The 27,844-nt window shown below is 38.3% G+C and overlaps 1 protein-coding gene across 2 annotated transcripts in view; it reads right to left on the bottom strand.

The window, feature by feature from the left end:
* The window catches only part of ACACA (acetyl-CoA carboxylase alpha), a 231,332-nt gene that overhangs the window by 119,955 nt on the left and 83,533 nt on the right, over nt 1–27,844 (bottom strand). For both annotated transcript variants that reach the window (XM_045525552.1, XM_045525551.1), the window contains 12 exons: nt 27,372–27,517; nt 26,482–26,632; nt 25,046–25,180; nt 24,545–24,691; nt 23,730–23,918; nt 22,595–22,695; nt 20,856–20,944; nt 15,050–15,174; nt 8,096–8,209; nt 6,742–6,855; nt 5,581–5,670; nt 3,410–3,528 (listed from right to left, as the gene is read on the bottom strand). In XM_045525552.1, the coding sequence (XP_045381508.1) occupies nt 3,410–3,528; nt 5,581–5,670; nt 6,742–6,855; nt 8,096–8,209; nt 15,050–15,174; nt 20,856–20,944; nt 22,595–22,695; nt 23,730–23,918; nt 24,545–24,691; nt 25,046–25,180; nt 26,482–26,632; nt 27,372–27,517 (1,520 nt within the window). The remainder of the gene's footprint in view (nt 1–3,409; nt 3,529–5,580; nt 5,671–6,741; nt 6,856–8,095; nt 8,210–15,049; nt 15,175–20,855; nt 20,945–22,594; nt 22,696–23,729; nt 23,919–24,544; nt 24,692–25,045; nt 25,181–26,481; nt 26,633–27,371; nt 27,518–27,844) is intronic.

Raw genomic sequence — 27,844 nt, 5'->3', positions numbered from 1 at the left:
GGATTCTAATCCAAAATGAATCAGATCTTGGAAGTCAGGACCCCAATATGTACATTTTCAAAATACTCCCCAGATAATTCTGAGAATCATTAATCTAGAGGTTAGTGAACATAACTGTATCCTTGAGCCTTACAAGCCTGGGAGTGGAATGGACACTGGTAGTCTTCTGCATCTTATTTCTGTAAAATGAGAAACAACATGCTTTTTGCCTGCTTGTTCAAAACAATAAGAATAGAAAGAAATAAAAGTACTGGAATTAGGGGGAAAAAGTGAGAAAAGTACTTGGCTCAAAACTAGATAAAACTAAGAGACCTTAAATTTCTTGTTCTTCTAGGTGAGCCAGCCTATTGTATAAATAAAGAATTTGGCCATTGTCTCTGATTACTGGAAGGGACTCTAAATCCTTGGAAATTTCCAAGTAATAGAAGTACCTTTGTTATTCGTGAGCCCCTTTTGATCACACCTGAGTTTATGCTAAGAGATGAGATGACTCAGGATGGGAGCTGGTCACTAGAAATATAAACTTATGTAATCAGAGGGTTGGGGCTTCAGAGCCAGCCTGACCTCTGGGAGGGGAGACTGCATTTAATCACACGGCCTGTGATTTATTCAATCATGCCTACGTAATGAAACCCTAATAAAAACTCTGGACACTGAAGCTCAATGGAGCTTCTGGGTTGGTGAACACATTGATGTGCTAAGAGGGTGATGTGATGTTCTCTCCATAAGGGAAAGAACAGGTGTTTGAGACCTTTCCAGACTTCGCTTTGTCTCTTCATTTGGCTGATGCCGATAATACCCCAAATTTGTAGCCAGTTGGTCAGAAATGCAAGCAGCCTAAGGAGCCTGCTAGTGGCCCCATAGGTAATAGGAGCAGTTTTGTGGAGGACTGAGCCCTTAACTCACAGTGTCTGATTTAACTCCAGATGGTTAGTGTCAGAATTGCATTGCAGCACACCAGTTAGTGTTAGAATAAAGCTATAACTCCAAATTGTAACAAACATATTTATAAGAAAATATAAAATCTTATAAAACTAAATTCAAGTAGCAAATCTGTAATAACTGTCTGAATCAGCTATACTCTGAAATTGAATATATCATTTTGTAATCAAATCTGATCATTTGAACCTAAAATAACAAAAGGACCTTAGATCTAAAAGAGCATTAAAGCAATTTCTGGTTTACACAAAAATGATTTTATCTTTCCTTTTTATTTTGCAAGTATCTTCACCTTCACACCTATACCAACAATAATGATGATGATGATAACAATAATAATCCAGCAGCTTTAAAATTAAACAATCAAGGAAGACTTTAGGGAGACTACAGGATTATAGTTCTGTTCAAGTCTGGTCTTTATCCATAGCGGTGTGTACACCTTGGATGTTGGGAGGGATAAGCATATAAGTTTTGAAACCATATCAGCACTAACCAAGATTCACACCCTTGATGTGGAAAGGTAAATAAGATTTCTTAACAAAGCAGTTAGAAGAATTTATCTCATTTTTCAGTCAACTTTCCCTCACCAAACAGGACATACCCTCAAATAAGAAAAGTAGGACAGGGAGAGCAATTCAAAAAGACAAGGGGAGTGATGAGGAGGGAAGGAAATCAGAAGCAGCGCTGCAGCCTGACTACAAATCACTGCCCAAAGGGAAGAGGTAGTAGAAACCAGGAAGAAAAGGAGACTGCCCTGAGAATTACAAAGAGCATTAAGCATAGCATGTAGTTCTCTACAATTATTCAAGGAATGCAGGAAAAGAAAGAAGACCGAGTGCTGTGCCCATGTGTGCCATGAGTGCTTCGTCGCTCGCTGAAGGACAACCATTTGTTTCTAGAAAATGAGATTCTGAAATCCATGGAGGCAAAAATGTACCGAGAGATGCTTGCTAAATCAAGGATATATGCTTTTCTCTGCCAGCCGTAAGGTATTTTTGAGGTAGAGAAGTGAAAGGATCTTCTGAGACAAAGAATAGAGGTACTTTTTCTGAAGATGCTTCTGCTCATCTGCCTACCTCTGCTGGATCAACAGTGGCATCCAGTGGCCAAAAGTCTCAGCACAGACTTCTTTGTCTCCAGAAAGGGTTTCTATTGCTTTGGGTGAAGTGGCAATTTAGAACAAAACCATTTCTGTTGTCTGTAACTAAGGTTCCCCAAAGACATAGTACTTTGCAATACCAAGTGAAGAAGCAAAGGCCATAAAGAAGAAATGGAGAGGGGCAGGTTAAGATTGGCTGTGGTATTTATATTTCCTGTGGTATTACTAAAAAGAATGAAAATACAGGAGGGGATGAACATATGTGTGGGTGGAATTCCTAGATTTTCATTGCCTTAGAATACTTTTTAAAAAATGAGTATATATTTTCATTTTATTATTTTTTAAATTTTATATATATATGCTTTTTCATTTCTGCCTCAATATGATCTGCAGAAGCATTTTCATTTTAAAACAAAAGCAATCCTGAAACAAATTTCCATATGTACATTTTATTTTTGAAAGGACTTAGGAAGGGAAGAATAATGGAATTAGCACGGCTTAATTAAGTAACATACTTGAATTTAAAGAAGTTTGGTTCTGAAGTGTGGTATGTGTGTATGTATTTATTTATTTACTATTTTTTGAGACAGTCTTGCTCTGTCACCTGGACTAGAGTGCCGTGGCATTAGCCTAGCTCACAGGAACCTCAAATTCCTGGGCTCAAGTGATCCTCCTGCCTCAGCCTCTCCAGTAGGTGAGGCATGCATTACCATGCCTACAGGCATGCATTACCATGTTCAGCTAATTCTTTCTATTTTTAGTAGAGACTGGGTCTCCCTCTTGCTCAGGCTGGTCTTGAATTCCTGATCTCAGGTGATCCTCCGGCCTTGGCGTGAGCCACTACACCAGGCCTGAAGTGTGATTTTTAAAAAAGCTGAATTTCAACTGCTAAATTCAGGTGTCTGTTTTTAGGGAAATAATGAAACTGGTTTAGGTATAACCTCAACCCATAGCAAACACAGAAGAGCAAAGCATTCCACCCACAATATATCTTTGTTCCAACTGCTGACTTAAATTGTTAAAAGTGTTTTTCTGGCAATGTTCCAGCAAGTAAAATGTTAGTAAATTCTTTCTAACTTAAAAAAAGAAAGGAAGGAAAGGAAGAAAGAAAGAAACTATGTTTCCCCAGTGACATAGTACAAGCAAGAATGAAGGGAGTAATCCTAAACTCTTACCATAATTAAACTATACATTCTCTCTCTAGATCAAAGAAGTGGGCACAAAGAGGCTCTTCTCTTATGATTCAAACTTGTTCATAGTTTGTTCTACATTTCTATCTAAAAAAACAAGGAATTCTCACATACATCACTCCCCTTGACTCTCATGATATACTTCTGGCTGGCTCAAGTGCACATACCAGCTCAAACTCACCTGTTTGGATGAGATGTGGGCAGCATGAACTGGAATTCCACCACACAGGTGTTGTCCTTAAGCTGGCGGTGTTGCACACTGTTAAGTTCATAGGCAATATAAGCCCTTCGAACATATACCTGGTTAAAAAGTAACCCTTAGTAAATAAACCTCAAAAACAGAAATTAAGAGAATGACTAGGAAAAGACAGTCATGAAACGAGGTTATCTGGTGCAAAAGAAGGTGGTCTGTGGTGAAAGAAGTCCCAAAGCCCTATGTATACACACATACCTTGCTTTAATTAATAAAGCTGGCCTCTTAATACTATGCCCATGACTGTAATTGGAAACAAAACTAGGCTGCCTCTGTGCACTTTTTTCACACTAACCTAAACCCTGGAGAAGGTTTGACCTTTAGCAGAAGAAAGCATATAGAACTACCACTATTAACTCATTAAGCATAATAATTTCAACAGAAGATAAAAGCGAGCAGTGAGAAAAATGAGAGGTGCTGATTCTGGGCCATAAGGAGTGAAGATAGAAGACAGTAGCAATCGTGGTAGAGTTCAACTCTTTTACTATCTTGTATCTTTCTTTTGTGTCCCTTCCCACCTCCTCCAGTGCTCAAAATCAGTTTTGGATTATTTAGATCCCCAAACCCTGGCAAAAGCAGTAAGGCATAATTTGGCATATAATATCTCAAGAGTTGACTCAAGAGTTAAAGAAACAGCAACAGGCTACATTCTCAGTAAAAACCATCAGTCCAACCTCACGCACTGTACAGCCAATCTGCCATGCACATAAAATGCTACATGGGATTCTATGGCATGTGAGGTATATAAGGAGGTTTGTCATTAAATGACATGAAACAAGAAAATGTGGTATAGACATACAATGGATCGGTGTGCAGTCTTAAAAAAGGAGAGTCTACCACTTGTAACAACATGGATGAACCTGGAGGACATTATGTTAAATGAAATAAGCCAGGTACAGAAAGATAAATATCACATGATTTAACTTATCCGTGGAATCTAAAAAAGTCAAACTCCTAGAAGGAGAAAACAGAATGGTGGTTACCCAGGGGCTGGGGACAGGGGTGGGGCGGTCCTGGGGAAAAGTTAGTCAAAGGGTCTAAAGGTTCAGCTATGCATAATGAATGCCTTCTGGAGACATAATGCACAGCGTGGTGACAACAGTTAATAATACTGTATTATGTACTCAAAATTTCTAAGACAGTAGATCTTAAATGTTCTCACCACAAAAATGTAAAGTATCTATGTGAGGTGATGGATACATTAAAAATAAATAAATAAAAAATAAATGACATGAAAGCCCTGTAAAACACTTAGATATTTTAAACTTTGGTATTTACTGAGTAGGATATTTTACACTCTACCCATGGAATACAAATAAAAGGTAACCCAAAAGATCAGGCAACAGGCTATGGTAATGTTATATTACATAAAATCATCTAAAGCACTCCTTTTCCCCACCTTCAAAAAACATCCACTTGGCAATTTTACAGCAGTATTCAGGGCCTGCAATTTTTTGTGCTTAATGAGGTAGTGTGCTGTAGTGGAAACAGAAAAGTCTTTGGAGTCAGATTAACCTGAGTTCAAATGCAAACTCCTCTACTTATTATCTATGTGATTTTGGACAAGTCACTTAATCTCCCAGAGTCTCACTTTTTTCTTACTTCATGAAGTAATTGTAGGGTTAAATGAGAAAAGTAAAGTACCTAAAACACAGTTCATTAAATGCTATTACTTTCCTTCCTATGAGGAAGTATTTCATAAGAACTGCTTGATAATTCAAAATATAACTAAAATTCATTTCAATTTGGCCAAAATCACAAAATGGTAATGTTTCATGTGTTCTGATCAGGCATATATTCCTTTCACAGGGAATCCTAATTCATTATGGAATGGAAGAATTCAAATACCTGGAAAATAGAAACTACTGAAGAATGCTGGCAGCTGTTTTCCTGTGATTGAAACCCAGAAGCTGGTGATTAGTTACGATGAAACACCTGGGTAAAGTACCTGAGTAAGCACTTACTATTTCAGAGGAAAAGACAACTACCCTTAAAAACCAACCACAAGGCCAAAGAAAAAGAATGGACACGATAGCCACACAGAAAAAATCAGCTAAAAAGAAAGGAAAAGGTCATGTCATGTTACTATGAAAACTTACCTCCAGAGCTGCCATTCTCACTACCTGGTTGCTGTGATAGAAGAAGTTTGGTAGGACATCAAAAATAGATGTTTCAGATAGGATGAGTTTCTGGAAGGTACAAAGACAGGCTTAAGCCATTACATTAAAAAAAGAACAATTTCAATGGACACTGTTTGGCATTTGAAGCATTTAGTAAAAGCTAAGAATTCTGTCTGTGAATGCCATGTATGAACTTAACCTTTCCTGTGCCTCAGCTTCCTCAGCTACAAAATGGGGAAAATAATAATACCTATCCTCATAGGGCTGTGGCACTATATGTGCTAGTATAAGTGAAATTCTTAGAATGATGCATTAACAATGCATTAATTACATGTTAATATATGTTTATGACTATTATTATTATCCTTTTTAACATGTATCTGTACTCTACTTTCTAAATATTATCTCAATGCTCCACTGTGGTAAACCCTAGATTTCAACTATGAACCAAATAAGAAAAAACATCCTTCTCCCTTTAGGTTGTCCAAGAGAAAACCTTACAGAAAGTCTTAAGGTTCCCATTGGCCAGATATAACAATAGTATCCTTGCTTCCAGGTAGAAAAATAGAAAGTCACTGCTAAGAAAATTATGTTTTTTAAAAAAATGATAGTTGCAGTCTTTCTAATTAGTAGTAAAATTAGCCAACAATCTCTTATAAAATTGGCTGTTTTTAAAGCTTAATAGTAAGCATAAAATAAAATTAAGATTAAATGATACTTAAATAGCTTTGTCTCCTCGTAACATCTATGTATATATTTGATTCAAATATCAGAAATCATTAGAGAATAGTGAGCGAAAAAAATATATATATATATTATAAAATATATATCACAAATCAACCAGTGGTGCCACTTAATTCTGGCCTAGAATACTTTGTAGGTAAAAGCACAAGAGGCAGAGACTTCAATGGGATATTTCTATCAAGGCAGGCCTATTAGATTTTTAAGCTAAACCACAACTCTAACAGCATTTCTATGAAACAATATTCTTAAAAATCAATCATTATAAATCATCTTAGAAAGTCAAAGAATGAAACTTCATTACATGGAAAATCAAAATTAACTTATTAATTGCTTAATTAAACTATGCTTGGGAATAAAGGGTACAAGAGTGCAGAGTGGTAGAAAAGGGCCATATACCTGTAGGTTCTCAATGCAAAACTGATGTCCGTACATGTCAATAGCTGATAGGAAGATAGACTCGACTTGGTTATGGCGAAGCTCATATGATGGCAAATGGGAGGCAATAAGAACCTAGAGTGAGAGCAAAATAAAAGGCCTAAGTTCCTGAGGGAGTGATTATTCTAGGCTCCTATTAGGCAGCTCTGATACAAAAGCAATAAATATAAATCTGTAAGTGCAGGCATCAAAGATAAAACAGAGACCAAGTAAAACAACTTCTAGGTTCTATAACATAAAGCCAACGCCACCAAATACTGAATCTCAGTTGACTCTCACCATGATTTGCGTTGTGGCAATTTCCCATGGGGGGTTGGGGGAAGGGAGAGAAAACAACTTCAATCAAGTTCCATCAGTGCATGTGATTTACCATTGCAAAGCTGCTAGTCCTGGGGACTGCATGACTAGCTGTTAATTGGGAATCAGGTCTGGCAGGAAGCAGCTGTGGGGAAGGTGGATGCAGCATAGCTAGCCTTTTGCAACTCTGAAGTGGAAAAAAAGACTAGGAAAAGCTGCTTTGACAGCCCTAGGTAGTCAGCACCAAGGAGAAGGCGTCAGGAAGTAACACCACTGCATGTGAGGGGCAGAGGGAGTGAAAGCAGTGTCACAAACAAACAAACAGGGACACGATAGGATCTGAATACCCTCAGCAGGTCACTGAGAGGTTCAATAACTTTGAGCAGTTCACTGACATGGATACAATTGTAGAGAAAGCAGAAGGTCACTGAACAGCTTCAAATGCTGCTTCCTTGTCAATGCCCACGCACTGAAACACAAAGGGAGCACCATCGCTGGGCTTCCCTGCTGAAATCCTTTGGAATGGAAATGAAGATTGCAGGGTGAAACTAACTGGACTTCTCTGGGGTCGTTCTGACTGCTAGTGCCTAAGATTCATTTCATTATCTTTCTGCTTTCCACACTTGATTATTTCCTATGCACTTAAAAGTTTTCATCTGCTTCTAAGCTCCCTTTGGGAAGTAAGAAATACTGAGTCTATTTCCTTCCCTCAGTGTCCTTTCCTCCACCTGACCCTGGTTTACTGTCACAGGGATACTTGGGAGGGTAGGGAATGATAACAGGATTTTTTTTAAGGGAAAGGGCCCCTATTTTAAAGAGACTCAACATTAATATTTTCCTTTCTCTTCAAAAAACATATACCACATGAAAACATTTGTTCAGGGGAAAACGTGGCATACATAGAAAATTGCATGATCTTTGTAAAGTGATTAAGTAAAAGCTCATTGAGTCTAGGGTTGCCCAATCCATGAAAACCACCCCCCCCTTCAAGATAACCAATGTTCTTTTGTTACCTTACCTGGCGTGCTCGAAGCGCCACTTTAGCATTGGTGGTCTTACTGAGTTGAGTTAGCTCAGTGAGGATATTCAGTAGCTCATCAGTGAAAGTAGGGTCCCGGCCACACAACTGATCCTAAAAAAGAACATACAGATCCACATTAAAAATAACAGGTGGACAGGATTTTTTGAAATGGAGAAAGCAAATGAAAACTAAGTAAACACAGCTAAATTAATAGTAAAATGTAAACTCTCTATTATTTTTACCTTAAACAATGTGGTAAAGAAGATCCCAGAGGAAGTTCTGCTAAGGAGAAGCAGCCCAAATACCTCAGTCATTCAGATTCAAAATTCCTAATGTATTTCTTTATAAATCAACACTATGTTTTTAACATGCAGAAGAAATCATCAGAGACTACTAAAAGGGGTCAAGGGGATTCTGAGTAAGAAATAACAGATGATGTCTCAAAGTTTTAAGAAGTCTCAAATAATATAGGGACTAAAGGCCTTCCTGTTTCCTCTTCCATTTTTGGAAAGAAGGTAGAAACAAGGCAAAAGGAACCACCCTGGTGGTTTTCATTCCACAAAACAAATGTTCAGCATCCCAGGAGGATGCAAAACAGAAACATAAGAACAAAGTTTTCATTTATAAATACATACTAATGAAAAACACCATCCCATATTCTGGCAATTCTGTACCCAAAATCATTTATCCTCTTCCTGTACCAAGAATCATTCCATGATATTTAAACATGATGAATCCTGGCTGGGAGTGGTGGCTCATGCCTGTAATCCCAGCACTTTGGGAGGCCGAGGAAGGAGGATCACTTGAGGCCAGGAGTTTGAGAACAGCCTAGGCAAAACAGGGAGACCCCGCCTCTACAAAAAAAAAAAAAGACAAATTAGCCAGGTGTGGCTAATAGTGCACACCTGTAGTCCCAGCAACTCAGGAGGTTGAGGCAAGAGAATCACTTGAGCCCAGGAGTTTGAGGCTGTAGTGAGCTATGATGGTGGCACTGCACTCTCGCCTGGGCAAAAGAGTGAGACCTAGTCTCCAAAAAATAATAATAAAAATAAATAAATAAACACGGTGAATCCTTAGCTGGTTTAGAGGAAAAAAACATGCTCCTACTATAGAATCCATGGTTTATTCAGTATTGGGTCCTGCCTCTCCTAAACATTAAAAAATGTTACTCCTTATTGTATTGAAAGAGAAATATTTCTACTTGAGTCCAGAGGAATATTAGTTTATTCCCTAAATTCATCCATTATCCATGTAATTTCCATTTAAGCTGAAAAACTGTAAATGCAATTTTTATAAATGTCTGTCCTTTTTTAATTTTACAGAGCTATTGGTGGTAGTTCTTAATATCACACCATATAAAATATATGTATTTAGATATCATTTCTTCTAATTGGAGTTTGAAATCATGGCCTTTATAGTTTAGTAAATCTTTATTCTCCCCCTCAATGGGCCTTGAAAGACAATCAGATCACAAAGGGCCTACCTGTTGCTGCTTTTTAATCTTCTCCCCACCTTGATATCAGCCCTTTTCTTGAAGAATCCCTACTTCATCCTTAACCTTCGCCATCTCAGGGCTACTTTTTAGAGCCCTTTATCACAGCACTATAAATAAAAGCATGGGACTTTTGGCCCTTGGGGAAAACATGCATGCCCCACAACACTTTTTCCAAAACCCCTACAACCTTTCACAGGTAAATACTTTGGGAGTACTCAAAACCATTATGCTGGGAAGAAGGCTTCTCAATTTTTTTCCCCCAGAAAATGAGATTCTGGTTCCCCAATCCACCAACCAGAGGTCTGCTCCAACCATCCTGAGTCATAAAACATATGATGGGATCTATAGTTAAGCAACTGCAAGTATTATTTTCATCCATTTAACACAGAGAATTCACTCATCTGAGTAAGAAAAATAAAAGCTGCTATTAAAGTGAAGAGAAATCCAGGGTTCTGTTGATTAGAGGACCTGTTCCACCTATCCTAGGCATAAAAGCAAAGAGGAGAAAGAAAATGCAAGTCTCATCTTTCTCTGAGAACTAATGAGCAAAATAGAGTTTCAAGGGAATATGTAAAATCACCAGAGATAAGACCATAAAAAGACAGAAGGAAATAAAAGACAGACACCAGTGGGCAGAGAAACCAAGATAAGTTTTTCCTACTAAATCCCTCTTTTCCTAATGGAGCAAACATATTGGAGATACCTACTGCAATCATCAGAATGACCCACCAAAACGTCTAAAAACTGTTATGGGTAATGCCACAGCTCAGTTACTATGCAAATAGCCAGACATGACAAAAGCCAACAAGACAAAATAAGAACAAGTCACCTCCCCAACCTATATCAGATTTGATATGGAATGTTTTCCATTTAAAGCAGCAGTCCCCAACCCCCAGGCCGCAGATCAGTACCAGTCTGTGGCCTGTTAGGAACCAGGCCACACAGCAGATGAGCGGACAAGCCAGTGAAGCTTCATCTGTATTTACAGCAGCTCCCCATTGCTAGCATAACCACATAAGCTCCACCTCCTGTCAGATTAGCAGTGGCATCAGATTCTCATAGGACCACAAACCCTACTGTAAACTGCATATGCAGGGGATCTAGGTTGCGTGTTCCTTATGAGAATCTAATGCCTGATGATCTAAGGTGGAGCTGAGGTGGTGATGCTAGCACTGGGGAGCAGCTGTAAATACAGATTATCATTAGCAGAGAGGTTAGCACAATAAATGTAATGTACTTGAATCATCCCAAAACCATCCCCCCCCCACCCCTCCCACCCTTGGTCTGTGGAAAAACTGCCTTCCATGAAATCGATCCCTAGTGCCAAAAAGGTTGGGGACTGTGGCTTTAAAGGAAATCTAAATTTACCTTTAGAGATTAAAATAAAGAAAAATGTTGTCATCTTCTTACTTAGCTACAAATCATGTTCTAACTTGAAAAACAAAACAAAGCAAAACATACAAAACCACTTTTTTATTTCATTTCCACTATGAAAGAAAGGAAGTGAAAAGGGGCTTAGGGAAAAAGAACCTTGTCTGTAAGAAAAGTGAACCATGGAGATTAGAAAAAATAAAAGTCAACTAATTATTTGTTCATGACCACAAACTGACAATCTTCCTGGGCTCCTTGTGATAAAGTATAGAAATCAGACTTCTCTGGGATGTGATATATCAAACAGTATAAATAAACCACTACTTCCATTAGTTTATCCTGAAGTATCAAAACCATAGCCAAAGTTATGCAGCTGACTGACAGAAGAGCCCAATATATAGTCCAACTTGATTTTAGTATCCCAGGCATTAAATGCCTCTAAGGAAGGCAATTCAAAATGAAAAGAATGTGACCTTATGTGTAATGCCCTCAAGACACTGTTCAGTTGGGTGAGGCACTAATCCCACTATCAGCAAAGGACTTCTTTCAGCTTCCTCCAGCCTCACATGGATTTTTTGACATTCCAAAGATGTCATGGGACAGGTTTAACAAGAAATTGTTAATAGCACCCTTATTCAATAAACTTGGAATTACTAAGAAAGACTGTTCTTTATTGACACGTTAGACAAGATTACTAATAGTTGTAGTCACGTTAGGAAGAGTAAGGAAAGGTGCTGATCAACATTTTAAATGTTCCCTGTTGAAACTAAGTCAGAGGCTCATATGCACGACATTATTCATATGGAAGCACAGTTTATAGCAAGTTCTTGTGGCCCCTACCAGAATTAAAATATAAGCAGTGAAGGGACGACCACTCAGCATCAAGGTGGTTATATAAAATATGTACATTGCCATCTAGATGACTATGAGGGTACCAATACTTTTTATTTGTACCAAATAGCTTAATTTGGCAAAAGAGTCCCTTAAATATCTCTAAGCAAACATAAACAATGTTCTAAGCTCTAAGATTTTTCATATAAAATTAAATTTATGAAATAAGAAGAGCTTTCAAAAAATAAATTTATTATTGGCCTTCCAGACTTCATTTTCAATTGTGCCACAATGTTTCTCCAAATGGAGGCAACTTGATGAGACTTTAACCTTTTACTTGATATTCTGCTTTCCAGACAGAGTGAAAGATTAGAAGAAATTTCTCAAGAGTCCTTGAGACAAGTTACCACTAGTTATGCTAACGCCCAGAGAGGATCAACGTACCTCTTTACTGGAGCAGCCCATATCTCATGACATTGATTCACAGAAGCCTGATTTTCTTGATTTCTCCCTTTAGGTTCAAAAGCCCCAGAAATCATCAACTAGTTGAGCAAAGCACACTATCAATGTTCCTGCTTCTAGAAAGCAGATATTGGAATGCTGGGCACATAACCATCAATAAGGAAGCCAAGGTAAGCAAAGAAAGGCTAACCAGCAGAGAACACAAGCTGAGGGAATCAAAGTGCTACCATGTTGAGGTGACACCTGTAAAAGACAGTAAGACCTGCAGAAAGAATAATCCAGACAACTAAAATGGCTCTCACCAGCTACTGCCATTAACGCAGATGTGGGGCAGGAGAAGGGCGAGGAAGGGGGAAGGGGGAGCGGCTGACCATTGCCAAAGAAGGAAAGAGGAAGACATGTCTGGCATTCAGTAGTATTAGATCTGAAAGGTGCACCATCTGAGCTTTATCCATGTTCCATAAGTCATTGCTAGCTGGCCCTGAGCTTAACCACATCAATTAATTTCTTGATTTCCAAATCTCTAAGATGAAGTGAAAACTAATATTTCAAAAGAAATTAATGATAGGAAAGCTTACAGATCCTATTAAGCTTACTGAGTCTTGTTTTGTTTTGTTAAAAAAAAAACATGATGATGCCAAAATAAAGAAAAGGACAAATCCAGCTTTTTCATTTGCATCTTCAACTGTCCTCCTCCTCCGCCGCCGCCTCCTCCTCCTCCTTTTTCCTATTCACACAAACCCAAACTCTGAAACAGCTCTTTTCTCCAAAGAGCTCAGCCTGTCGGAAAGAAAGTTTGGGTACTATCCGTGCAGGTAAGAAGTAATCAGGATACAAGGTGGGGGGGCTGGGGGGAGAACAGCAGCAAGTCAGAGTCCCATTGGCTTCTGCCTGTCCTGACTGGCAAAAGCAGAAAGCAAAGCCTCAAACCAGTTCTCTGACAGGGCCCAACGCCTCTGCAGCACCCCCCGTGTAATTACACACTTGAGTGACTGGACTCTGAAGAAAATTGAAGGCCTGAGCTCCGAACAGCTGCCATTTTCTCTCTCCATCACACCAGCGTGATTACTTGAGAAATGAACAGCCCCGGCTCAAAGCTACTCCAGAATTCTCAGAGGAAATATGGCTCCGTGTTCCAATAATGAGATTCTTAAGGCAAGCGTTACTTACAATCACTCCGCAAAAGGAGCGAGCCGAGCCCCTATATCTTACAAATTAGAATTTAAGAAACCCAGCGACAGTCTTGGACGATCATTACTCTTCTGCTGCTCCAAGGATTCTGGGCTTTGGTCTATTTTTAGTGCAGAAAACTGTTAAGTTCTTAAAAAGGTAATCATAATAAGATGAAAAACTCACCGTAATTAGCTTCTTATACAGGCAAATTCCACCCCATTTTAGGTCCAAACTGACAGATTCTTCTATCCCCCTCATCATTACCCTTTTCTGTCACAAAGTCGTGGCTTTATCCAAATGAGAATTAACAATTCTTTCATTAAAATAAAAAAAAAAATCTAAATAGTCTGAGATTTCATCCCTCTCCTGACTGAGAAAAAAAAATTAGCAAGTTGCCATAGATTGTATCATTTCTTTGCTGAAACCTGTCACTTGGGGAAGTTGAACTATTACATAGTGCTGACATATTTTTTTTCCCTCTCAAATGCATCTTCTGGTTTCCCCACCACCCAGCCATTCTAGGGTAGCAAAGGTAATGAACTCTTCCTGTAATCACCTATTTTAAAAAGGTTATTCTTTTTACTTAAAAAGGCTATTCTTAAAAATGTTACATCCTTTAGAGTAAACCAGCTGGTAGATAACTGAATGAGTGGCACTGTTGTTAACCAGAGATATGAGGGTGATAGTTTCCCTTCATTCTGATTGAAATAAAAAATGGCCACGAAGATTTTGGGTTTTTTTCCTCCAAGAAGAAAGGATAGAATTAAGGTACCAAGAACGCTGATTCCACAAAGGGACAAGGAAGAAAACTCTAGGGGTGAAAAGGTACTAACTACAGTCCCCCATTGCTCAGGACCAGAGGGGTGAAGGATACTAAGAATAGTCCTATTGTTCTGATTCCTAGAATTAACTCAACCAGAAAGATCTAGAAGTGAAGGACTTGCAAATCATCTTTAAAAACCCTTAACTCCACAAAAATTCTACCCACTGGTCAAATGTACATTAGTCCTATTCACATTGACTAGTCTTACCTCTCATTCCTACTTTCTACTAATTTTTATATTACTAGGTTATGGGGACAAAATCATATACCTTTTATCAATACAATAATCTGAGCTTACATTTTCATGTATTAATACATAAAACTAACAGGGACTAAAGAAGATGCAGAATAAATTTAAGTTTCTTGGTGGCGGAGGGGTAGTGCTGGATTTCTAATAGTTTTGTTTTTTGACATGAGAGCTATTGCTTATATCTACGGCACCAACAAGAGTTAAAATGAAAGTGTACATTAGCTAGATAAGATTAAACTTTAAAGCTGCTGTCATGATGACAACAGGAATGTGAAGCATGGGGAATTTCTAAACAGCATCAAAGGATTTGAGTTCCTGTGCATGACTATACGTGTAATAGCCAGTACAGTCCTTTCCTAACCAGAGCAGTTCCTTCAGATCAAGGACAAAGGTGGATGTAAGAAATTGTTAATCCACAAGCCAAGCCCCACTCATCCCATAATTACAAAAGACAGTAGCTTTTTCTCTGACCATAGACATCAGGAGGAAAAAATACTTTTTGCATAGTAACAACCATCCTTAGAGGTTCTGAAAAATGATACTCACAATAAGCATTGTGACCAGAAGATTCTTCTTGGTGACTTGAGCATGAGAGAAGATGTAGTTCAGTACAGTGTTCATGTCACTTTTGTTCTCTTCCCGAAGGGCGAACACACATTTGTCATAGTGACCTGCAAGCAGCAAAGGGAACTAGTCTTCACACCGTATATATGTTCAAATTTACATGCTATTTGTTTTTTAATGCCTATAATTCACCTGATGAGCAGTGAGAAGAAATATCTTAATATTCTTGGATGAATTTGTACAGCACTGGCAGTGTGATTTAAAAGGAATACTTGACTAGAGTCAGGCAATTTAGATGTAAGACCTGGGGGCTCAAGGCCTAGTTCTGTTACTAATTTACTAGGTGCTCCTGGGCAAATCATTTTACCTCTCCAGGCCTCAATTTCACGACATTAAAAAAATTGGGGGGGGAGGGTACCTTAAATGCTGAGAGGTTGGGAATAACTCCAACCCTACTCTTACTCTAAATTCTCTCATTTAGCTTCTTGGCATGATTTCCTTAGAAAAGAGGGTTCTGCTGCTTAAAAAAAAAGTCAATACCATTAAACTTAATGATCTTTAAGGTCTAACCCAGAGTTTGAAATGCTGGCTCCATGTTTGATTCACTGAAAATGTTTCACCCTAACTGGTAGGTAGAGCTGTAGCTCAAAAAGATAAAACCACACCAAACTTATCAATATCCATAAGAAGTGTGGCTTCTGCCTCTAGAATCAACGTTTCCCCCCAAGTCCTTGAAACAGCTAAGCAATGCCTAGAAATTCCAAATCCAAACCAAGGTATAGATCAAGGAGAATCCTGTATTAAGTCAAAAAGTCTGTAGGGAGACTAAAGTTATGTATATTTTCATTGGCCTTCCATATGGCCACCAGGGGCACATTAGTTCCAAGTAGGAAACCTATGTTTTACAAAAGAAGCATAAGCCCCCTGTATACTCTAGTGCTATCTACCATGGGATATAAGTAATATTCAGTTCTTTAGAAAATAGCTTACCTCAGAATTAAATTTTTAAGTAAAGAAGAATTAGTGTTTGAATATTCTCAAGGGTCAGAATTTTATGAAATCATGAAAATAGTAAAGGATTATCACCTCATTCAGATTCCATGTTAAGCTACAAACCAGAACAGTGACATTCAAACTGCATTATGATGGTTTCCTAGAATACAGAGTATATTCAACCAGGGCCAATCCTGCTTTTATCTGTTTTAAATATTAGAGATCAACATAAGCATTTTTTTTTTCAAAATGAAACTAAAATACATTTGAAAGACAGTAGACTACAATATCTGGAGAGCTGCCAATTTCATAAAAAACCATTTAGACCAAAATAGAAGCTGTTTAAAAATTGTTTATCCTATATAAATTCATATTTTTCCCTACCAAGACATACTTTTGAAATAACAACAGAAATACACTTTGGCAGTAGGAATTATTGGGACCAGGGAAAATAAAAAGAACACATTTACCTGGGGTGAGAGGAGACACTAACAGAAAGAAAGCAATGATACCAAGTGTTCCCTTTTTTAAGACTTTTAATTGTGAAATACACACACAGAAGAATATATAAGATATATACTAACAGTTGAAATAAACAGCCATGAGCTATTTTAAAGCTACTAAAGTTTTAGAGCATCTTTAGTATCTTTGATGACCCTTATGTGCTCCTCCTCAGAAATAGCTACTAAGCTTAACCTTATGTTAATCATTCTTTGGCTTTTCTTTACATTTACCACCAATGTATGTATACTTTAATTTTCCAGTTTTTGAACCTGATAAAAATGGAATCACTGCAGGATTTCCTTCCTTCAACGTTATGCTCTTGAGATTCATCCTTTTGTTCATGTGTGTACCTTGGTTCATCCATTTTCCCTGCTGTATAGTAATCCATTGTAGGAATATACTAGAATTCAATGATCTATTCTACTTGTGTATATTTAGATTGTTTCCTGTCTTTTTGGCAATTATGAACAGTCCTATATATGTTTCCTAATAAACATGTAAGAGTTTATCTACAGTATATTATCTAGGAATGAAATTACTAGGTTGAAGTATACAAATAAGTTCCAACTTTATTAGGTACTGACAAACTGTTCTCCAAAGTGGTATGTCAATTTGCAATTCCACTTACAGAAGCAGTAAAGATGATGTGACTTTTAAATGTTTGCAAACCTCACTGTGGTTTTGGTTCACATTGCTATAATTACTAATGGGATTGAGCATTTTTTTAAGTTTACAGATTATTTATGCTCCTCTTCTGTGAAATATCTTTTGTCCATTTTTCTAATAGGATGCTTTTTTACTGGTTGACTGATAGCTGTTCTCTAGACACTAATCCCTTTGTTAGGGGTATAGTTTGTAACTATTTTCTCCCACTTTGTGGCTTATATTTTCAGTCTTTCATGGTGTATTTTGATGAACAGAAGTTCTTAAGTGGGGTTGAATTAATCAACCCCTTCCTTTCTAGTTTGCACTTGCTGTGTCTTGTACAAAAAGTTTTGTGCAAAAAATCTTCCCTACCCTGAAGTCATAAGGATATTCTCCTAAAAATTTAGGAGTTTTGCCTCTTTAGTACATATGCTAGTCTTTAACGTATAAAGTAGGGATCCAATTTCTTGTTTTTCTTTTCTTTTCTTTTCTTTCTCTTTCCTTTCTTTCTCTTCTCTCTCTCTCTCTCTCCCCTTCTTTTGACATGATCTTGCTCTGTCACCAAGGCTGGAGTTCAGTGGCACAATCATAGTTTGCTGCAACCTTGAACTCCAGGGTTCAAGCAATACTCCTGCCTCAGCCTCCCAAGTAGCTGGAACTACAGATGAGCACCACGATGCCTGGCTAATTTTTTAATTTTTGTAGAGATGAAGACTTGCTATGTTGCCCAGGATGGTCTTCAAGTCCTGGCCTTAAGTGATCCTCCCACCTTGGTACCCTAAAGCACTGGGATTACAGACATGAGCCACCATACCCAGCCTTCTTTCCCTTTTTTTTTTTTTTTTGGTTTTACAAATGAATAATCCATTGTGCTAATATGATTTATTGGGGAAAAAAAATCTATCCTTTCCTCATGATCTACAATGCCTGCTCTATCACAAAGTAAGTTTTCATATGGGTAGATCTGTTTCTGGGCTATTAAGTTCCATTGGTCTACAAATCTGTCCCTACCCCAATATCACAGTTTCTTAATTATATGGCTTTCTATTAAATCTTGATATCTGGGCAAGTATTTTCACCTTCTATTTCTTTAGGAGTATCTTGGTTATTGTCAGATTTTTCTTTCATGTAAATTTTAGAATTAGCTTGACAAATTCCACATAAATACTCTAATAGAATTTTTATTAGAATGTCAATGAATCTACAGATGAATTTAGGGAGAATCAACAGCCCTGTAATAGTGAACAGGGTCTGTCCAGAAAGTATCCAGCCATGTAATATGAAAAATAGAGACATTTATTGAAGTAGATACAGGAACATCATACATAAGACAATAATGCCTCATTCCCCTTCAAAGTGGAAACCTTAGGATCTCACACAGTTCTCCCAGCATCTCTTAACCTAACCCATACACGTTCAACATTCTCAGGTGTTTTGCTTGTTGCAGGCCTTCCAGGATGTGGATCACTTTCAACAGATTCTCAACCATCTTTGAAGAGTTTGTGCCACACTTTTATTCGCCCTACACTCATTGCATCATCCCTGAAAGCCTTCTGAATCATTGGCATAGTTTCCGTGGAGGAATGTTCAAGCTTAATACAAAAATTGATGGACATTTGTTGCTCTACTTGCTCAGTCATTTTGAATGCGATGGCCACACAGTACACACACTCACTCAACGGCATCTAGTGCCCCACTGATTAGCACAGAGAAGTCATCATTGTTCACGCATGCACATTCCAGTCCACTCTCCTTGGCTACCAAGTTACACTGATGTCACGCAAACTATTCCTGTTATAGTAATAATAGCTAGATACTTTCTGGATACCTTGTATATGTTCCAGTTTAAGACCTTGATATTTACTTAGCTCTTCTTCACTGATTATAATTTTCTCTAAAAGAAGCTTGTACATTTTTTGTTAGATTTACTCCTCAGTATTTCATCTTTTGTTTGCTATTTTAAATGGTATATTTTTCTAAATTGTTTTTCTAAACAATTGATCTACTGTAGAGAAATACAATAGAATTCTGTATGTTGACTTTTGTATCCAGCAACCATGTTAGACTAAATAATTTAATAATAAATCTGTGGATTCTTTGAGGCTTTCTAAGTAGACATCATATTTCTTTTTTTTTTTTTTTTTTTTTTTTTTTTTTGAGACAGAGTCTCACTTTGTTGCCTGGGCTAGAGTGAGTGCCATGGCATCAGCCTAGCTCATAGCAACCTCAAACTCCTGGGCTTAAACGATCCTACTGCCTCAGCCTCCCAAGTAGCTGGGACTACAGGCATGCGCCACCATGCCCGGCTAATTTTTTCTATATGTATTTTTAGTTGTCCAGATAATTTATTTCTATTTTTAGTAGAGACGAGGTCTCACTCAGGCTGGTCTCAAACTCCTGACCTCGAGCGATCCACCCGCCTCGGCCTCCCAGAGGGCTAGGATTACAGGCGTGAGCCACCGTGCCTGGCCTAGACATCATATTTCTAAGTAGACATCATATTAAGCTTAACAGTAGCAGATTTATTTCCTTACTCCTGTTGAGCTCTTACACTTTTTAATTCTTTTTCTTGTCTTACTGCACTGGCTAGGACATCCAGTATGATGCTGAATAGAAGTAGTAATAGCAGTTGTCCTTGTCTTACTCCTAATCGTAAAGAGAATGCTTTGAACATTTTATCATTATATCCTGCAGATTTTTTGTGGGTCCTCTTTACAAGATTTAAAAAGTTCCATTTCACTCCTAGTGTCCAAGAGTTTTTCATGAATGAATATTTAATTTTGTAAAATGCACTCCCCCCTCATTATCTTGAGATGATGACTATGTTTTCTCCTCCTCTAACCAACATGATAAATTACATTAATTGACCTTCCCAATGTTAATAAACCTTGTATTAGTGGGATAAAGCAAACTTGGTGGTAATGCATTACTTTATGCATTGCTGGATTCAGTCTGCTAATATCCACCTGAGGATTTTTGCTGGTCACAAGTGGCAGAGACATCTTTTAAAGGATACAAAAGGGAGAAGAACAGATAATTTAGGTAATGTTTCAAATTCTGTGGTATTTCACTGCCATCTTGTGGCAGGAAGCAATACAGGCAGTATATAACTTAGAATCATAGCCAAGGTATTTCACACTTAGAGACTATATACATCATTTAGTGAAGCTCTTCAGGGAAAGCCAGGGATAAATTCCACCTAAATGATACACCAAAAAGTACTGGAAAATCTGAGCCTTTCCCAGATGGGCTCCATCCATGGATTAGCTGCTGAGAGGCAAGCTCTTCTGATACAGGTTTCTCATTTTCAGCTAGGTCATGACTCAACCAACTCTCACTGTACAAGGTCAAGAAGATGTCAATAGGAATGCTGATCTCTACCAGAAAAATTATCTCCGAACTTTACCAGAAAAAAACTGGATTCACCGTTTCATCAAGCTATTTTTTGTTGCTGTTTTTTCTTTGGCACTAGTGGATATGGAAGTTCAGTTTTTCAGGGAGTGGTGAAAGGCAGAAGAGTTTGTTAATGGGAAGTGTTGGTGACAGAATAAACTGGCTTAGCTCTCACACAGTCCTAAACGGATAGTTTGGGTTGCTCAAGAATCAGAAACTTCCTTAGATAGAGAGTCCTGAGGAAGAGGCTTACCATTCTGGAATTGTGTCTCCACTCGCAGATACTGCCGGAGCAGATCCATCACCACAGCCTTCATGTGGCCTCGGATGCCACTTCGGTACCTAGGCAAATAGAAAAAGTCTCCACTAAAAAACCTGACAGGCCAACGCTATTAAATAATAAACTATTAAATAATAAACCCGAGGGCCAAATTTACTTTCTAGCCTTTCCACTGCATTGCTTTTCCTCTGAATAAAGGGCAGCCTAGAATCAACTAACCAAATTAATTTAAATTACAAGTCTAGGCCAGGCACAGTGGCTCAAGCCTGTAATCCTAACACTCTGGGAGGTGGGAGGATCACTTGAGCTCAGGAGTTTGAGACCAGCCTGAGCAAGAGTGAGACCCCTGTCTCTATAAAAAAAAAAATAGAAAAATTAGCTGGGCATGGGAGCATGCGCCTCTAGTCCCACGTACTCGGGAGGCCAAGGCAGGAAAACTGCTTGAGCCCAGGTGTTTGAGGTGGCAGTGAGCCATGAGATGCCACTGCACTCTAGGTGGGATGACAGAATGAGACTCTATCTCAAAAAAAAAAAAAAAAAAAAAATTCCAAGTCTAAATAAAATCTCACTGTAGACAAAACTTTTTAAATAAAAGAAAAAAGAAAAGACAAAAACAAAAAATCATATACTAAAAGACACAAAATTACAGCTAGATAGGAGAGAAAAGTTCTAGTGTTCTATACCATTCTAGGATAACTATAATTAACAATAACATATTATATAGTTTCAAATAACTAGGATATTGAAAGTTCCCAACCCAAAGAAATGATGTTTGAAATGGACATGCTAATTACCCTGATCTGATCACTATACATTATATGTATCAAAATATCACTATGTACCTCATGAATATGTACAACTATTATTTGTCAATTAAAAAAAAAAACAAAATAAAAGGCCAGGTGCAGTAGCTCACACCTATAATCCCCGCACTTTAAGAGGCCATGGCAGGAAGATTGCTTGAGGCCAGGAGTTCAAGACCAGCCTGGGCAACACAGCAAGACCACATCTCTACAAAAAATTTAAAAATTAGCCAGGCATGGTGGCGTGAGCCTGTAGTCTTAGATATCTGGGAGGCTGAGGCAGGATCACTAGAGCCCAGGAGTTTGAGCTTGCAATGAGCTGTGATCATGCCGCTGCATTCGCCTGGTGACAGAACGAGACTCTGTCTCAAAAAGAAAAAACAAAAACAAAACAAAACAAAAAACAAACAAAAAAAAATGCCAAACCAAAAAACTGTGTAGCCCTACCTAACGACACCCTGATTCAGTTCATACTGCTGAGTAGAAATTATTACCACACTCTTGAATGGCTAAGGGATATCTGAAAAATTTATAAGCATCTTAAAGTTAAAAATGCTCTGTGAATATCCCTTTAGTCTACCACTTGGTTCCATAAGCTAAGAAGCACAAATGTCATGATGGATCCTGTGCCAGAAGAAAAATTAGGAGCTTCATCAAAATGGCAAGGAAAAACAAAGCCCCAAAATTTCTGTGCCTGAATAATTGATGGAAAGATGTAGGACATTAAGAAGTCATCAGAAATATTGAGTATGAGTGATAGCTCATAATTCTAAGATATTTAGAAGATACAAGTTATTTTCTAAGATACAAGGTGTTCCTAATTTCTCAAAGTCAAACCTCAAGTAAATCTCTTCACCACTGAAAAGAAAGGAAGGTATGAGGATGGAATCCGGAGTTACATGTAACTACCTCTGTACCAGTTGTACAATGCTCTGAGTGTTCATGAAGAAGACTTCCCGTTCAGATTTGCGGTTCAGTGTAGCTGCATGGCTATCTAGGATGTTGGCAATCTAAGGCATAAGAAAGGAGAAAAAAATGAAGCCTCCCAACAAAGAGACCCAAAGCATTAGCCTTTACAGCATCACTGCTAGGAATCTTCTTAGTTGTAACAAGACAATTCCTATCTTTCACATGTTGGCAGCAGCTGGAAGTTACTGAGCATAGTTTATTTAGGGTCTTAGGCTAAATAAGCAAGTAACTTTTACTTCTTTTTTCCTTTCCCAGATGGATTAATGACTACATCACAAAAACTGTCATCTTACCAGAGGCTCTGACAGGCAAGGTATGTTTAAGGTCAAGATCCAAACTTTACTCCCCACTTGCTTAGCTATACTTCCTATACGAAAATCTGCTTTATAGGCAAGGTGTAATGATACTGCTGAGACAGTAGTAAGGAAGTCTCTGATAATAAAGCTACCTATATCCCTCTACTTTAAATTCATGCCAATACCTCTAATTAGGGAATAGCCCCAAGAATAAAGCTATATGGAGTACATGGCCAAAGCATGCTTTTCTCATAACCATAGATACTTTTTTTTTTTTTTGAGACAGAGTCTCGCTGTGTTGCCCGGGCTAGAGTGAGTGCCGTGGCGTCAGCCTAGCTCACAGCAACCTCAAACTCCTGGGCTTAAGCAATCCCACTGCCTCAGCCTCCCGAGTAGCTGGGACTACAGGCATGCGCCACCATGCCCAGCTAATTTTTTCTATATATATATTTAGTTGGCCAGATAATTTCTTTCCTATTTTTCAGTAGGAAAAGGCTGATCTCGAACTCCTGACTTCGAGCGATCCACTCGCCTCGGCCTCCCAGAGTGCTAGGATTACAGGCGTGAGCGACCGCGCCCGGCCACCATAGATACTTTAAATTTCACATACAGTACTTTCACTATTAAACTTATATCCTGAGGCAGTTTTGTGAAGACTACAGTGCTTAAAATTGTAAAGAGTGTCAACATTGGAGGATCCAAATAGGAAGGATTTCTACAACATGAACTCCAGCATTGGTAGCCAGTGGAAAATAATGATACCATCATCATATAAATACCTGTTGGCTGGGAAACTGACAGAGGACTGAGGTGATGTTGCTAGCATACTGAGCCATTTCCTTCTTGATAGACTTCTCCACATTGGGAGGGATACGGCCAGAGACACTGGTCATGATATCTTGCAATTCTAGGAGAGGAAGGGAGGGATCTCTGAGGGTCTTCATCAACCGCTCCACCCAGTCTTTTACCTAAGAAGAAAGAAATGATAAAATAGGACCCAAAGTTAACACAATCCCGAAAATAAAATGATATATAGTCATCCCCTGGTATAGACAGGGGATTGGGTCCAGGACCCCTGCATATACCAAAATTTGTGCATACTCAACCCCATAACCAGACCTATGAAACTTGTGCACATGAAAAGTCATCCCTCCATATACCTGGGTTTCATATCCCACAAATTCTGTATTTTCAATTTGAGTTTGGTTGAAAAAAATCCACTTATAAATGGACCCATGCAGTTCAAACTTGTGTTGTTCATGGGTCAGCTGTATCTGGATTCACTATCATATAGTACTTACTTTAAAATTGCAATGTATAAAAAAAGAAAAAAAGGTAAAATTGCAACGTAAGCATCTAACATTGCCCCTATTCTCTGGTTTTTAAAAGGAATAATTCCAGTTAAATGTGAAGTCCATGACAAAGATAAGAAGCAAGGATTTAAAGACTTCAAATCCCACACCTAAAGGTGACGGAGTTCCAGGCCAAACAGCTTTCTTTCCCTCCCTCTATAAAATCATTATGAGACTTTAAACTATTTTGGAGACTAGGTACCCCATTTGTATATCCCTTCCCCAAGATAAGTCACTCATACCCTGCTGCTAAAGAAAGGATCTGGAAGGCAGTATCCATTCATTATGTTGACCAGATTATCCAAGATGTAGTGGAACACTCGATGGAGCTTCTCGCCTCTGAGTGCCGTGCTCTGGATCCGTGGCAGACTACCCGTGTGAAGCTCAGCCTGTCAACCCCAACAAGAGATCAAGTCATCCACTACCTTCTATTCTGGGTACAAACTCACTACTACAACTTAAGAGTCATCATCCAAAATTAAGACATCCTTTCACTATGCCTAGCTACCAGAAGGGAAGTCAATGGGGGAAACATCAAGAGGAAATTACAGAATCTTAGCATTGTAGTAACTCTTGGAAGCTCTAGTTCCACAATACTATCGGCACAAATACAAAGCATAAGATAAGGGAAGAAAGCAGCTTAAGAAAAACCAGCAAACCAAGCACTTGAAATCACTTGCCCCTCCAAACTACCACGTTCTTCAGCTCTTGGAGAGCAATATTCAGAGTACCTTCCCACTCACCTGCTGAACCTTGCTGGGGTTGTCCAGCTGCATTTTGGCTATTACACAGCCAGGGTCAAGAGCTGCTCCAGGCCGCTTGACGTAATGGATACAGCCAGACTCTGCAGCTGTTAAGGTCATTACCATCTTCATCACCTTTAGTGAAAAATACAATAAATTAAGAATCTGACCTCTCTTTATACAGGTAAATGTTTAAAAGAGGTTGGTTTTTCCCTTAGCATCTAAGGGAAAAGTTGACCCAGAAAAAAATATGAATTTATCAAACTCTCCTAGGGACTACCAAGGCAAGCAATTAGAAAATCTCTAGGGACCTTGTTTTAGGAAATAATAAGGTAACAGTTACTGACATTTCCCATTTTTAACTTTTAAAACCATTTTGCCATAGTTTATAATTTTACTTGGTTTGTACTTAGAAGTGAGGAAGAATTTAGCCTCCTCATACCAGTGGATCCAGGCTGTCACTCTCAGTCTGTCTACCTAAGATATATAGGCAAAACCCTAAGGGTTATTCTGCACTCCTCTTTCTCCCATATCTACCAATTATCAACCCCAGACAGGTTCTAAACTCTCTCAAAAATCTTCCTCTCTTGCCATCTGTTTGGTTTAGGCCCTTATCATTTCTGGCCTAGAGTACTTTCAAAACCTCCTAAGAGATTTCTCCACCTAGTGACACCTCCAGCAAGGTCACTAGAAGCAATTATGCTAGAGCTCAGATCTCATCATACCACTTTTCCACTTAAAATCCTTCAATGATTCCCACTGCCTTCAGGATGGTCTAAACTTATACTAGTATAGCTTATAAGATCCTTTATGACCTCATGTTCAAGACCTCACATTATTTCTTTAGCATCTTTGCTTGCCACTCCCTGTAAACTTGAGTCTGTTCTTAAGCAGTACCAATATAGACTTGCAGTTCCCTAAATACATCCACTCTCTTATTTCTGAGATTTCATACATGCTATTCCTTCAAATTTAAACACTCTTCCCTGTCCTTTCTCACCTGCTCTATTACTATCTATCAGAACTATGATCAAATGTCCTTGCTTTCAGAATATTTTCCGTTACTACATACCCTACCTTGATTTGGGTTAGGCAGCCCTCTGCACTCTGTGGTTGGCTTTCTTAGAATTCATCATATTCAACTACTTTTCTGTTTTGGAGCCCGATTCCACCTATCATATGTTCTCTATACAGCCAGCAGTTAGTGTATCTAACATTCAAGTATCTATTTTGAGAGCTAGAGATTCCTCATCTGTCAAAGAAAAACTGCAAGCTTTGTATTTGTTTTTAAAATCTTAAGGTTCACAATTCCAATTAAACCAACTTACTTTCTTTCCTTTCTATTTCCTTTCTGCTATTTTTCAGCCTAGTCCACCCCAGTCGATCCTTTTTCTACCTCCCCTCCCATGACCCTACAGCCCATTCACCACACTGACCTCAATCTCAGCATAGCACTGGCCAGCAAACACATGACCTCCATCCTCCACAATGTACTGGATTAACTTCCCAGCAGAAGGTGAGCGCATCACCGACGGGTCATTTTCCTTCTCAAACACACAGGTTTTATTGCCAATCGTGATGCGATATCTAAGAGACAAGTGGGAATATATAAACCAATAAAGCACCTCAGGATGTAAAGGTGAATGAATGGTAGAAAAGTCAATCTTAAAAGAAAAAAACACTGAAACCTTTATTCTAAACACACACACACAGAGGATATTCATTGCATCTTTGTTTATAATATCAAATAAAAATTTCCTTCAATAAGGATCACATTAAATAAATTAGGGTACAGTTACACAATGGAATACTACATGGCTATTAAAAAGAATAGGTACCTCTATTAAAAAAACACACACAAAGATGATGATGATGTAGTAGCCAACATTTCTTGAACCCTGTTGCAACCAATGTTATAAACAATTTAAATGTGTTAATTCATTTAATTCTCACAATACTATAGCTGGTATTGAACAGTCTGCAATATGTTAAAAGAGAATATAAAGTACAATATTTAAAGGATATTTTTATTTGCAAATATATTTAAAGGAAGAGCAGTATGTACATATATGTAACTTGTATATGCATACAAAAATACAAGAAACTGTTAACAGCTAACCTTATAAACAGAGTAACTTATTTTTCATTGTCCACTCATATTGGAGCGTAGGTAGACATGTTTTTAATTGTAAACATTTTAGCACTCTTGAAGTTTTTGTTAAGTCCATGTGCTATCTTTTTAACTAAAAATGAGTGCCAAATTCCAAGAGCTAGTGACTAAGAAAAGGTTAATACAGTGACCAGCAAATGCACCTCAGCCACTTACCTATCTACTTCCTCCTTCATGTACGTAGTGTAACTGCTGCCATCATAGGACAAAAGCAGTCCTCCGTCACTCAGCCGATGTACATCTACTTCTACACATGAGCCATTCATGATCACCACATAGGAGTTGGGGGACTGTCGAGTAACCTGTATGGGAAGGAGAACGAGAAGAGGCGAATCAGTATATCCCTTCCAAGTAGAGCCCGGGACAAAATTCTATGCTGCGAAAACAGAGGTAAGAAAGATCTGTCAGAAGGAAGCTAATTCATGGCACTGGTGGTATCTGCATCAGAGTTAGGAATGGCTCGGTCGTGAGGTAAGCAAATTGGGTTACCTTAGTTGCTTCTCTCTGCTCTAGTTGTTCCCTGTCTCTCCTTTATCTCTTGGCAGTATATGTGAAGTTGAGGAACTAAAGAGATTTTCACAGAATCATGAAATACTGCTTCAGGCTACTGACATAAATAATGACTATAA

This window comes from Lemur catta, chromosome 15, assembly GCF_020740605.2.
Source record: "Lemur catta isolate mLemCat1 chromosome 15, mLemCat1.pri, whole genome shotgun sequence".
Lineage (NCBI taxonomy): Eukaryota > Metazoa > Chordata > Mammalia > Primates > Lemuridae > Lemur > Lemur catta.
This window is presented reverse-complemented; position numbering and strand designations above follow the sequence as displayed.